Source organism: Dermacentor silvarum, chromosome 3 (assembly GCF_013339745.2).
Source record: "Dermacentor silvarum isolate Dsil-2018 chromosome 3, BIME_Dsil_1.4, whole genome shotgun sequence".
NCBI classification, from domain to species: Eukaryota; Metazoa; Arthropoda; class Arachnida; order Ixodida; family Ixodidae; genus Dermacentor; species Dermacentor silvarum.
The window spans coordinates 105,856,837-105,868,622 of record NC_051156.1 but is presented as its reverse complement, the minus strand read 5'-3'; the positions used below and the strand labels follow the sequence as shown (position 1 = coordinate 105,868,622).

General features: G+C 47.6%; 1 protein-coding gene across 1 annotated transcript; it reads left to right on the top strand.

Annotated features, from left to right (window-relative positions):
* Positions 1-795: 795 nt before the first annotated feature.
* On the top strand, positions 796-4,757 carry LOC125944317 (CRISP/Allergen/PR-1-like). Its single transcript, XM_049664687.1, has 4 exons — positions 796-927; positions 2,429-2,795; positions 3,397-3,647; positions 4,398-4,757. The coding sequence occupies exons 1-4, from the start codon at positions 796-798 to the stop codon at positions 4,755-4,757; spliced, it is 1,110 nt and encodes a 369-aa protein (XP_049520644.1).
* The last annotated feature ends 7,029 nt before the right edge of the window (positions 4,758-11,786 follow it).

The window sequence follows — 11,786 nt, the reverse complement described above, 5'->3', positions numbered from 1 at the left end:
CAAAAAAAAGACCCTTTAACATGGGCGTATTAGTTGGCTTAAACACCCTTCTCTAAGGATTTAAGGGGGTGAGATATAAACACGACAAAACATTCTTAAGGGTGCAATTTTCTTTAGTGTGTAGTTGCCGCACACGACGGCGCCTGGTTAAATCACACCATCGAGCCGGCTCGCGGCGCCGTTCGTTCCGCGAATATTAGTGCCTCAATGAACTGGCTTCCTGTGCTGTCGCGTTCTTGTAACGAAATAAGTTCGTTAAGATGGTCAGCACTGTTTTCCTCCACACTAACTTTTCGTTCATGGCAGATGCAAACGTATGCGAATTTGCGCAGGACTTAGTTTATCGTTCATCATCGTCGTCATCATCATCACCACACTCATTAACAACAACAGCCTATATAGCTCACGTCCACCGCAGGACGCAGGCTTTCTTCAGGGACCTCCATTTAACTGTGCCTTCCAATAGCTGACCCAATCGTATGCCTACATATTTCATAATCTCCCCACAACCGCCAAATCTTCTCTTCCTTGATTGCGTTCCCTTCCTCTGATCACTCATTCTGTATTTGCAATAGACTCGCCGCCATTATGCTTTATGCAGATTACGTGCGTGCACAACTGCACTTCTTTCGATCAAGCTCAAATATAGAAGCTCAATTAGGCCCGTTTATTTTTATTTTGTATATCGACGTATCTCTGTGTAACTTTCTGGAAATTTCTAGCCACACAATACACAAAGCAAAAACCTGTGAACAAGGTACCCGCATCCGCCCTCCAATGAAACTCTTGGGAAGGATGGATCGCGCCCCAACGGTGTGCCGAGGTAGAGCTCAGAAATTCTTGGCCATCTTCATCAAAGAAATACTTGATCACGAAGACCATGGACTCAAGGCTCCACTGCGGCCAACCTCCGAAGCCAGTTTTCCCGTAACTCAGAGGGAAAATTTCCATATATTTCCCTAGATTTGTGCGAAATGGTGATCGTTCAACTTGTGAATGTCATTTCTGTGATGATTATTGTTAGGTTTGCGCAAATGACAACATTTTATTGTTTAAATTCATGTCTGTGCTCGTTGTAAAATATTTATATATTGAAGTAACCGGACTCAACCTCAAATGGTGTCGCAGTGCAAATTGTTGTGGTAACAACACGGCGTCCTGCTTGAAGTCATTGACAGATGAAGACGTCAGCACGTGCATAATTTGTTCTTGTCCGAAATTGTTTTGCACCTAGAGCAACATGCCACGATTACACGGAACCTAATTCGAATTGTAAGATGGGCGCCGTATCTCCCTTATAGAATGTAACAGGGTTAAAACAGTGCGCCACTTCACGACTTGTGAAGCTGGCGCGAAGCAGCACAGATGTGAATAGTGTTTCTTTTTTTTTTTCACGCCGCGTACTGATGTAGCACCGCCACACAGACGCCCTTGTCGGTCATTTGCAACGAAGCACAAAAATACGCGGCTAATTTTTTATCTTTCTTCCAAAGCAAAACTCGACCAAAGACATGACAACTGGGCCTCTGTTTAAGGTTGATCTGCTTATGGGTACGAAATAGTTTAATTATTTGAAAATCTAGAGAGGTCGGCCGGAAAATGGAGCATCAGGCCTGCTACTCTACGTAATGGAGGGGAAGAGGGGAAGAAATAGGGTCACAATGGGGGATGATAATGGGGGGAACTAGGTGAAAGGACACATTGCATAAATGTTATCACAAGCGTGAGTGCTGTATTAATCAACGACCGAACAGCTCGCAGGACCGACTGACGAGGAGCCCACGCATGGATTCACTGGGAAGAGCGGAGTCAACGATACCGACGACCCTCCAAACGATACGTCGGCTTTTAGCGAGTTCCAGGCGGCGGCAGCTCTATTATAACTGCATCCACCGTCGCCACGTTGTTGAAAACTGAGCAAGTTGAAGGCGTCATCCACAATGCCTTTGAGGATGTGGGAAACTTTGTCTGGCTCAGTCATGTGTGCGTCAACTTTGCGGCACAGAGCCAAGACGTCCCGAGTGTACGTGACGTATGGCTCTGTTGACGTCTGCACACGGCCGAATATCGCCTTCTGCGCGGCAAGTTGGTGACCGTAGGGGTTGCCGAACAAGTCTTGGAGCTTTTGATTAAGCGAATCCCAACTGGTGAGCTCATCTTCGCGTCTCCAAAACCAAACTCGAGGTGTGCCACCGAGGTAAAAGACTACGTTGGCGAGCATGATAGTAGGGTCCCACCGGTTATTGCGGCTGACGTGTTCGCACAGGCTGACCAAGTCCTCAAGGTCTTCCCCATCTTTGCCCGAGAATACGGCAGGGTCACGGGGAGCGGGGCCTGGCGTATTCTTATTGGCCTATGCCCCTTAGTGTGTACTAGCCATGATAGAGATATCATCATCATCATAAAGCAGCTTTGCCCTTTACATTAGGTATGGAAGCAGCAGCGTCATTGCCAGGGCACGGGCGACACGCGCCGTTCTCACGAGCAGGCAGAAGAGGACGCCATGGGACGCTGCCTCCGTGAACGACTGCTCCTCTTGCTGGTCGCGGCCACCCACAAGCCCCACAACGTCTCGGCGAAACGAGCCGGCGAACGACGGTCTGATCTGGCGGTCAGCTGGCTGCATCCTCCGGCGGAGTTCGTGGTTCCGTGCACGGTCCGCGAGCGAGGCTTCGACGGTGACCAGCAGGCGGCCGTCGTCAAGGCGCACAACGAGTACCGCAGCCTCGTCGCCAAAGGAGAGCTGCCAGACTTCGAACCCGCGGCAGACATGTGCGAGACCACGTGGGACCCAGGTGAGCAAATACGCCTCCTCACGATGAGGTGTGTAGTTTTACACGCGCCAGCCTCACTGGTCGCCGAGCGCGATTCGAGTTAACTTTCTGCGCGTCTATATGTGCTCTTAAAGAGAGTCTCTCCGCGCGTTACGTGACCGTTACTGCGTTGTTCCTATGGCAGATATCCCAAATATTGTACAAAAATCCCAATATATTCTTACTTGACCAAGAATAATTAAGATTAAATTAATAATTAGTAATACGATTGCCGAACTATTAACAGATAAAAATTTGTCCCAGCGTATTAAAAAAGGCTACCATGCGCTTCGCGTTAAATGTTCCGCGCAGAATCAGAATTTTGAGGTATCCAACTCTGCGAAGGAAAAATAACGAGTTGGTCTGCGTGTATTGGTTTACGCTAATGAGGCGATATAAATTTAACGTTGACCTTTAGAGGTTTCTGTGACCGATCAACCAAACGTCTTAACTTCTTTATTGAGGTTTTACATACCAAAACTAACTTACGTGACAAATGTCAGACGCTCGAAGAGGTTGTGTGTGCGGAGGTTAACGATATCACCCAGACTAATGCCTAATGTTCCCCATGGAACGTGCGCAGACCTGGCGGAAGTGGCGCAGTCGTACGTGGAACAGTGCGCGCCTCAGAAGGAAGTCCTGCAGGCACGTGACTTCATCGAGCAGGGCCAGAACCTGTGCCTCCAGACGCTGCCGGGCACCGCCAACGACACGGGATTCGAGGCCTGCGTCGCCGCCTGGTTCAGCGAGCATGCCGGCTGCTCTAAAAGAATCATCGAGTCGTACAGAAACACCAGTGGCCGAGATGAAGCCTCCTGCGAACATTTCACCCAGGTGGGTGGGAGTCAGCCCCTGTTAGACGGGCACATTTCAGGTATCATCAAGGGGCATTGGAGAAGAATATTGAAAATCATGGCGCGTTAGTAAAGTGCCTTTATGCAATAGCAAGAATGCCGCATTCATTGCAAGAGCGAGCTTGATAAGCCATAAAACGCGGATACAGAAGATGGTAATGTCGACACCTCGAAATTCCGGCACCATCTGTCGTATACTGATATCATGCGTTTTTACAACGTCTGTTTCTTGTAGAGTTTATATTGTCAATGAACAGGTAAGGATCCCATGACATTTTAAGGGAAGTGGAATCAACTTAGCAATTTCCGGGAACTGTTCTGTTATAAAGCGGCCGAAATACGATAAAAGCTTTTCAAATTTAAGATGTCCTAATTAGGTCATGGTCATGGATCAGGTGGAGGGATTGTTTAGAGGGGTACTAAAGATACTATTAGATTGAACTAAACTTGTGGATCACCCACCGCTAACACCATTTAGTTCATTATTACGGTGAGCGAAGGCTCGGTAAGTTATAAACAACGGAAAACGAGAGATGAGTGGTGGTGCCCACTCGAGCTTCCAACACCATCCATCCATGACGTCATGAATTTTGACAGCGTCTGTTTTGTTGGCTACTATCTATAGACGGAGGAGGATAGGACGCTGTACGTTTTCTTTAGTAATGTCGCTTTAGAAAATGGCACGGGACGTCGAAGTAAATGCTTACGGTCGCTATCCTCATGTGTTCAGCTCGTCTGGTCCCGGAGTCAGTACGTCGGCTGCGGCTTCGCACTCGTCGAGTCCAGCGACGGCGTCACGCGCAACCTGTACGCGTGCAACTACGACGAGCCGGGCAATCATCCGGGCACGGCCGTCTACGTGCCGGGTCCCGCGTGCTCGTCCTGCCCCAGGTACACGACCTGCGTCGCCGAGCTGGGCTTGTGCCGCGCCGACCATCTGACCCCCGACAAGCCAGCCGAGGACACGGGTCCTACCAAAGGCCCCAAGAGTGGCCACGGTGACGTCACCATCTCGTCCCGCCAGTCTTTGACGTTAATGGTATCTTCGTCTGTGCTAGCGTTCCTGGTGGGCTCGGCAGTACTGCCGTGACAGAGCTGCTGCGCGGTCTCTCAAACACGAGCCCAGTGACCACGGCGTGGCTGTAAACATTCGTCCACGCAAGCGGCCACCGTAGCGCCTGGCACTGCCGTGAGCGGCCATTTTTTCTGCGAAACTACTTTATAAGAATATTTCTGATGCAAGAATGCTTCCTTTGAAGCTATTCCCACTTTTTATATATGCGCGTGAATAAAAGTCGTTTTGTATGGTATTTCTTTGTACCAGCGATGTCGTTTAAAGCATTTAGGCTGATTGACCAGACGATTAGTGAAGTTTCGCTCACTTCTGCACATACTCGGCACCATTTTAATTGGTAAATTGCAAGCACCAAGCAATAACGATCGACTTTCCTACACACTCGGGAAAATTCCACCCTCGAGGATGGATTGGATGTCGAAGCACACTTTTTGCATCCTTACTTTCTTTGAAAAATTTTGAAAATCGGTTCGTTCGTTAGCAGAACACCATTCTTTTATTTAGTACCCTGCATTTCCCTGTTTGCCATTGGCTTCGGGCAACTCTTTTGGGCGCTAACTGATTCTGTTGATCTAAAACTTTCAGAATCGTGAAAAGCGCGCAGCTGCAAGATAGATTAACAATTTTCAATTCTTTAGTGTGTTTCGTCTTGTTTAGAGAATGTAGACCCCATGCGAGTACTCATTACGTGAACATCATCTATGAGAACATCAACTGTTTCATGTTAGCAGGCCACCTATCCAGCCACTTGAAAGTTAAGACCGGTGCAACACGTTGCGAAAACAATGAAGTGAACTGGCTACATGCAACGACGTACTCACACCGAGCAAAAATAGCCCATCTTCTACATTCCCCGTCGTTTTACTAAAGCATTTTGCGCGTGCGGCACAACTTGCAACACAATTCCAATCAAAAGTGTCTTAACATTTCACGACGTATGTGCATATTTTAAATGTCGTTACTTTCATCAGTACCCTTGCTGTTAAAAATGGTATAATTAAATTATGGGGTTTTACGTGCCAAAACCATCTGATTATGAGTCGCACCGTACTGGGGCACGCCGGATTAATTTGGAGTCCCCATCAAGTTATTCAACTTGATGGGGACTCCAAATTAATCCGGCGTGCCCCAGTACGGTGCGACTCATAATCAGATGGTTTTGGCACGTAAAACCCCATAATTTAATTATACCATTTTTAACAGCAAGGGTACTGATGAAAGTAACGACATTTAGCCCAGTGGGTTAGTATTTGTAGAGCGCACGTATTATACGCTTTTTCCTTTCAAGGATATCGCTAAGCTGTCTTTTTACGTGGACACTTTATTATGGCAAAACAGTGATTCAGGGCTTCGGGATGCTATGAATTCTCACAGATAATCTATCTTGCGTACGTGATGGCCACTGCCTAACTCTGTGTGCTTGTGTGGTACTGCATACGAATTACGGCAATCATTTATTATTGTTGAATCTGCGTCGTTTGACGACGCAGAAAGCTTTGCTTAGTTTTTTTTTTCGAACCAGAAAATATATTTTTTTCATTCTCTTTGTAAAACAAAGCATATTCAGCAGTGCAAACATGTTACACTGACACAAACTATTCGAGCAAAAACTCAAAATGAATTGTTCTTTGTTTTGTTCTTTTTTTTCGCGTATAAGCAGATAATTGGCCAGGAAGTAATTGGTTCCCACAAGCACAATGTAGTCACAGATGTGTTTAGAAAGTGACCTCACTTTCGTCGAAGCAACGAACAAAGCTTTATAACTCCAGTGGCACAGGTTATTTCCTACTCGACGACGTGACGCCTTCCTTGATGGCTTGAACAATTACCTAGCCAAGCGAACATCCCGAAGAGGCGGGCTTGTGAACGGCCTTCGGCATCCACCGTTCTTAACGATCGCCAAGGTGCTGTCAATTCGGTACGACCAAGAGAGTGCCGTTGACAGGCGTGATGTGTTTGTGTCAAAGCGACATGTCGCTGACTCTGTTCGTGCCCTTCACGATTACTGGCAGAACAAATTAAGCTGGAAGCGTAACTCGTAACGGATGTGTCTTTCTTCCGGTGAGTAATTCGGAGCAACAATGGAAGGCTAAGTAGCTCATAATTCCTGAACAATATAAGATAGTAACAATGGGCATCTTTACGCCTAATCATTACTTTTTAGCTGAACCTAGACTATAAGAGAGTCTAAAATATTGTCTAACAGACACGGGTTTTTTTTTTTTTGTCCTTGTTTTCTTGCGTCGGTGGCATTTACGTAGCGTGTACATGTTGTTTCGAAGATTGAAGTCAGCTGAAACAACCTGTATTTCTTAAGTACAAACAGAGCAGTTATAGTAATCGGCCAGGTGGTTTCTGTCACATTAACAGCATTGCTCGTCTAACAACGCAGCGAACGTGACGATGACCTTTTCTTGTGTACGACAGCACCAGCCTTGACACGCATTCAGTCGCCAGCGCTATGGCCAAATTTACAAAAAAATCCAACATTCAAGAGCTCATGGTGTGTGTGCTAGCCTGAAAACTAGGGGCCACGGCTCCAAATGCGATGGATTACCACAGCCTATCGGCATAAATTCGAATACGAACAAGGTGAAAATCACTAGAATTCAAGCCTCGCCATGCACTACTAACATTGGCTTAAATGTGGCTCATTTAGAACTGCACCACGCTTAGAAACTAGTTGTACATCGAACTCATGTAATGACACATAACAGCTGCTCTGATCGGTTTTCTTCCTGTTAGAGTAAGTTCTGCTTGTGGAACAGGACGTATCAGTAAATGGGGCAGCCGCCGACTCCACGGTGTCTTCGTATTATACACGGCTCAGCTGGCTACCACACCAGCCCAAACAACTTCTGCTGTGCTTCAGTTGTAATTCATTGGAAATCGACGACCTTCGACAAAGCCCTCCGTTCAAGCGAGGTAAGGAGAGGAATTCCTTCACACCGGAGTTGACGCTTACGATGTGTACTGGAAGAAATCGGCGACACAGGGGTGGGGCATCGGCCTAATTAGCGGCACCTTTGCGTCCATACTCTCTTATCAGTGATGGTCTGGTAGAAAAACGTGGCCTTGCAAAGTGCTTTCTGGATAGCCTGAGCGTTCGTCGGGCGGATGGTGCCTACCCTTGATGTCAATAGTGCCAAAATAATGCAGAACGGTAAGCCGGTTGGCTTTGGGGACCCACGGTAAAACCACAAATGAGACAGTGCGGGGTGACATGGGTTGGGCCCCTTTTAATCTCAGAGAAGCACAGAGTAAAATTAGTTTTTAAGAAAGAGTCAGGAACATGGATGAAAATAATGGGTGGTTAAAGTGCACAAGTATCTGTATCTCAGAAGTGCGTACACCGAAGGCAAGAAAGAGGTCAAGAAATTTCTCAACCAAGTACAGCGGAATTGAAAGTGTAAATAGACAACCAGGAGTCATCAGAGAGGAAGTGAGAGAAACAGAGACTGCATATTGGATGCAGATGGTGGAAACTAGAAAGACCACGGAGATTTACAAGAATGACAAGAAAGAAATTAGGAGCGGAAATCTGTAGGATAACACCAGTGCCTTGATATTTGGTGCTCGAGCAGGTTTCCTAAGGACAAAAATGTACCGGAGCAAATATTCGCAACAAGATGAGGCATTTGTTCGCTGCAGCGTAAATTCGAAGATAACTCGGCACATCCTAATCGAATGCGAAAGTGTTTACCCAGTCAGAACCGTAAGTAACGTACGCCCTCCAGAAGCGCTTGGGTTTAAAGTGGACGGAAGCATCAATTGGTCAGCAATCTAGATGAGCAAGAGACTTTGAGGGTATTGAAGGTAAGAAAGCAGGGAACAGATTGATAGGACTGGATTCGTTACAGCAATACGTAACAGTACAAGGTAGATATAGAAGTTTCACGGAAGAGAAAAAGAATTGAGATATAGACAAAATTCTAGACGGAAAAGCATGCCTAGCATACCTGATTATCTCAAGCAGTGGCTATTTGTCACCGCCCCGCTTCAAAGGGAATGTCAATAAATCATCATCATCATCATGCCACTGATATCGCGGCTGAGAGACGAGTTCATGAGAAAAAGTTACTGTTGATCCCTCTTTCATAGGAATCGGCAGAACACGAAAGTGAAATGTGTCTTCACAGAAGCTGTTGCATGTTTGCTTCGTGAACTCATGGTCCGCTGCAACGAAAGGCGCACGATTTGCGGGCCGCCGACCGTGTTACCGGTATGCTTGGCGCGCGGCATCCTGTTGGCGAGCGGCGTCCAGCTGCTGAGTCGCTTCGGCGACAGTACGAGCATTTTGGTCCGGCTGCGTAGTGTCTTGGGCAGCCAGTTGAGTTGCGACGCGCTCAGCTTCAGGAATGTGAATGGCAGACTTCGCAGCGTGCGCCGCGAACGCGCGGAGGCGTTCTGCTTCACGCTGGTGTGTCTCTCGCCGGACCAAAGCGAGATTTGCGCGTCGACATCGTTGCCTTTCTGCGCCGCTTAGCGCAGCAGTTTTCTTAGTTGTTGCCATCGCAAGCGAAGCAGTAGGCGGCGTGTAAGCACTGCTGATGCATGTTGAAACTGCACTCCGTAGGCGACGACGTGCCACAGGCTAATCCGACGCGAAAGACAAACCATGTGCGGAAAGTGCCAACACCAGGCTATACCGCGTTTGAGCCGCCGCTGCGCTGTGACTACCGGCGCTTGTTAGCGTCGCGATGCAGAACTTCGCTTCACCGTTCCTAGATGGCGGCGCCATCCCTGTCAACAATAGTCCAAGGTGTCTTTAGCTATCGCTTAAGAGACGCGAAGGCGAAAGCCTTGTAAAGCTTACTGTAATTCACCTTAGTCCACCTTAATCCTTCTGAATCCTCCCAAATTCACTCTAATCCACCCTAATCCTCTTTCATCCACCTTTATCGACCTTAATTCACTTTAATCCACCCTAATCCTCCTTAATAGCCTTAATCAACCTTATTCTACCCTAATCCACTTTCCCTAATTCACCTTAATGTACCATAATTTACCCTAGTCTACCTTAATGCACCCTAATGACCCTTAATCCTCCTTGTGTCAGTGCGGCTGCCATGGACGCCAGCGCCGGGCACGCGGGGGCACGCCGAGATGGTGGCCGAACAGATACGCAGACGCAGGCAGGTACCGAGGCGAAGAACTCTCTTTTAATCAAAAGCCACAGCTTATATACTCCTGAATGACTACAACAGCGCCCCCTGGGGGCGGATTACGTTGGTTTCGAAGCCAAAACAGCAATACCACACTCCTCAATCCATCTTATAGGGTAGATTAGGATTCGATTAAGATTCGAGGGTAGATAAGGTGAACTTGGGTGAGTTAAGGGGGAATATAATCCCCCAGAATCCACCTTTATCAACCTTAATCCACCCTAATCCTGCTTAATAAACCTTATTCCACCTTAATCTATTTTAATTCACCTTAAACTACCCTAATCCACCTTAATCCACCCTAATCCACCTTAGTTCAATCACTAATCAATCATTACTTAAGTTTGCTTAACGTCACGTGTTTCAAAGAAAATAGCATTGCCTACGGCGGCAGTTCTTGCTTATCTAATTGGCTGACGAGAGGCGAGTAGTGCGCAGAAGAAGAGAAAGTTTCGGAGCGGCCGAGCTAGGGTGCCGTCAAAGTAGATAACCAAACAAGTGCTGCCGACGTCTGCGATTGGTCCGCTTCCTCTTGTTCAGCATGCGGTGGGTGTTCGAAATTCGCAGTGGCGTGAAACGGAAGGTCAAGAATTACGCCAACATGGATCATCAGCGAAAAAGAGTTGGCAGAGCAATGTCGTAACGTGCCGAACGAGCTCGACAACGTTATACTACCACGCAAAATTTTATTATACCCAAGGAAGTCAATTCTCGCCGGCAGCTCCGAGTACACAGTGCTGGAACGATTAATGGACAGCCTTCTTCTGCTCCTTTCGGAATGGGGCAGTCTCCGGCTGTTCCAAAAAGGAAAATGTCGCAGTTTCACCCGAAAGGCGAAGCATCAATTGCGGTAGCAAATTAATAAAGAGCTATACGGAGTAAGGAAAGTAGTTTTATCAGCTGTATAAACTTGGACATGCATCAACACCAGCAACGCGCAGAACTGTTGTCGACGCCGTCGGCGTTTTGCCCGCGTTCGCACCGAACGCGTGCGGCGTTGGTGATTGTTGGCGGTGCCTCTGGGGGTGGCTCGGAGGTTTTTGACGAGATCGGAACGGGACACTCGTCTAGAAGCGTCGAAGTCTTTACCACCGTCTCGCCTTACAACGTTTCTATATAATTGCGCATTTGGTGTCGCAGCTAAACGTCGCCTCCCCTTCCTTGCTCCCGTCCCCCCACGGCCTTTCGCGCGACGGAAGAAGTCGCGTTTGCTCTCTCTCTCTCTATCTCTCCCTATATATATATATATATATATATATGGTGATTGTAAAGGAGGGAAGAGACGCTTAATTCTGCAGCCCTTCAGGTAGCGCGTTGCAGAACGCGCATTCGCTCTCCGCCCTGCGATCGCTCCCCGTGAAAGCGCACGGCGACGATTTCATTGCCTCTGACGTCATACGGAACCTCACGGCGACGGTGACGGCGAAAGCGACGGCGACGCCGACGGCAGAAATGCACTTTGAGTGTTCATATAATTGCTATCGTAATAAAAAAATTGTCGCAGTTTCACCCGAAAGGCGAAGCATCAATTGCCATAGCAAATTTGTAGAGAGCTATACGGAGAATATAGGCTGCTGATGATGATGATGATGATGATGATGATGATGATGATGATGATGATACGGAGTAAGGGTAGTAGTTTTATCAGCTGTATAAACTTGGACATGCAGCAGCACCAGCAACGCGCAGAACTGTTGTCGACGCCGTCGGCGTTCTGTCCGTGTCGCACTGAACGCGCGGCGTTTTTATATAAATACGCATTTGGTGCCGCAGCTAAACGTCGCCTCCCCTCCCTCTCTCCCTCCCGTTCCCCCACAGCCTTTCGCGCGATGGAAAAAGTCGCGTTTGCTCTCTATATATGGAAAGGAGGAAAGAGATA

Excerpts from the sequence above, each read along its gene's own strand:
- LOC125944317 (XM_049664687.1), top strand. The coding sequence starts at position 796 with ATGGATCGCGCCCCAACGGTGTGCCGAGGTAGAGCTCAGAAATTCTTG. Across the intron at positions 2,796-3,396 it reads CGAGACCACGTGGGACCCAG|ACCTGGCGGAAGTGGCGCAG; the intron begins GTGAGCAAATAC and ends GAACGTGCGCAG. Across the intron at positions 3,648-4,397 it reads CCTGCGAACATTTCACCCAG|CTCGTCTGGTCCCGGAGTCA; the intron begins GTGGGTGGGAGT and ends TCATGTGTTCAG.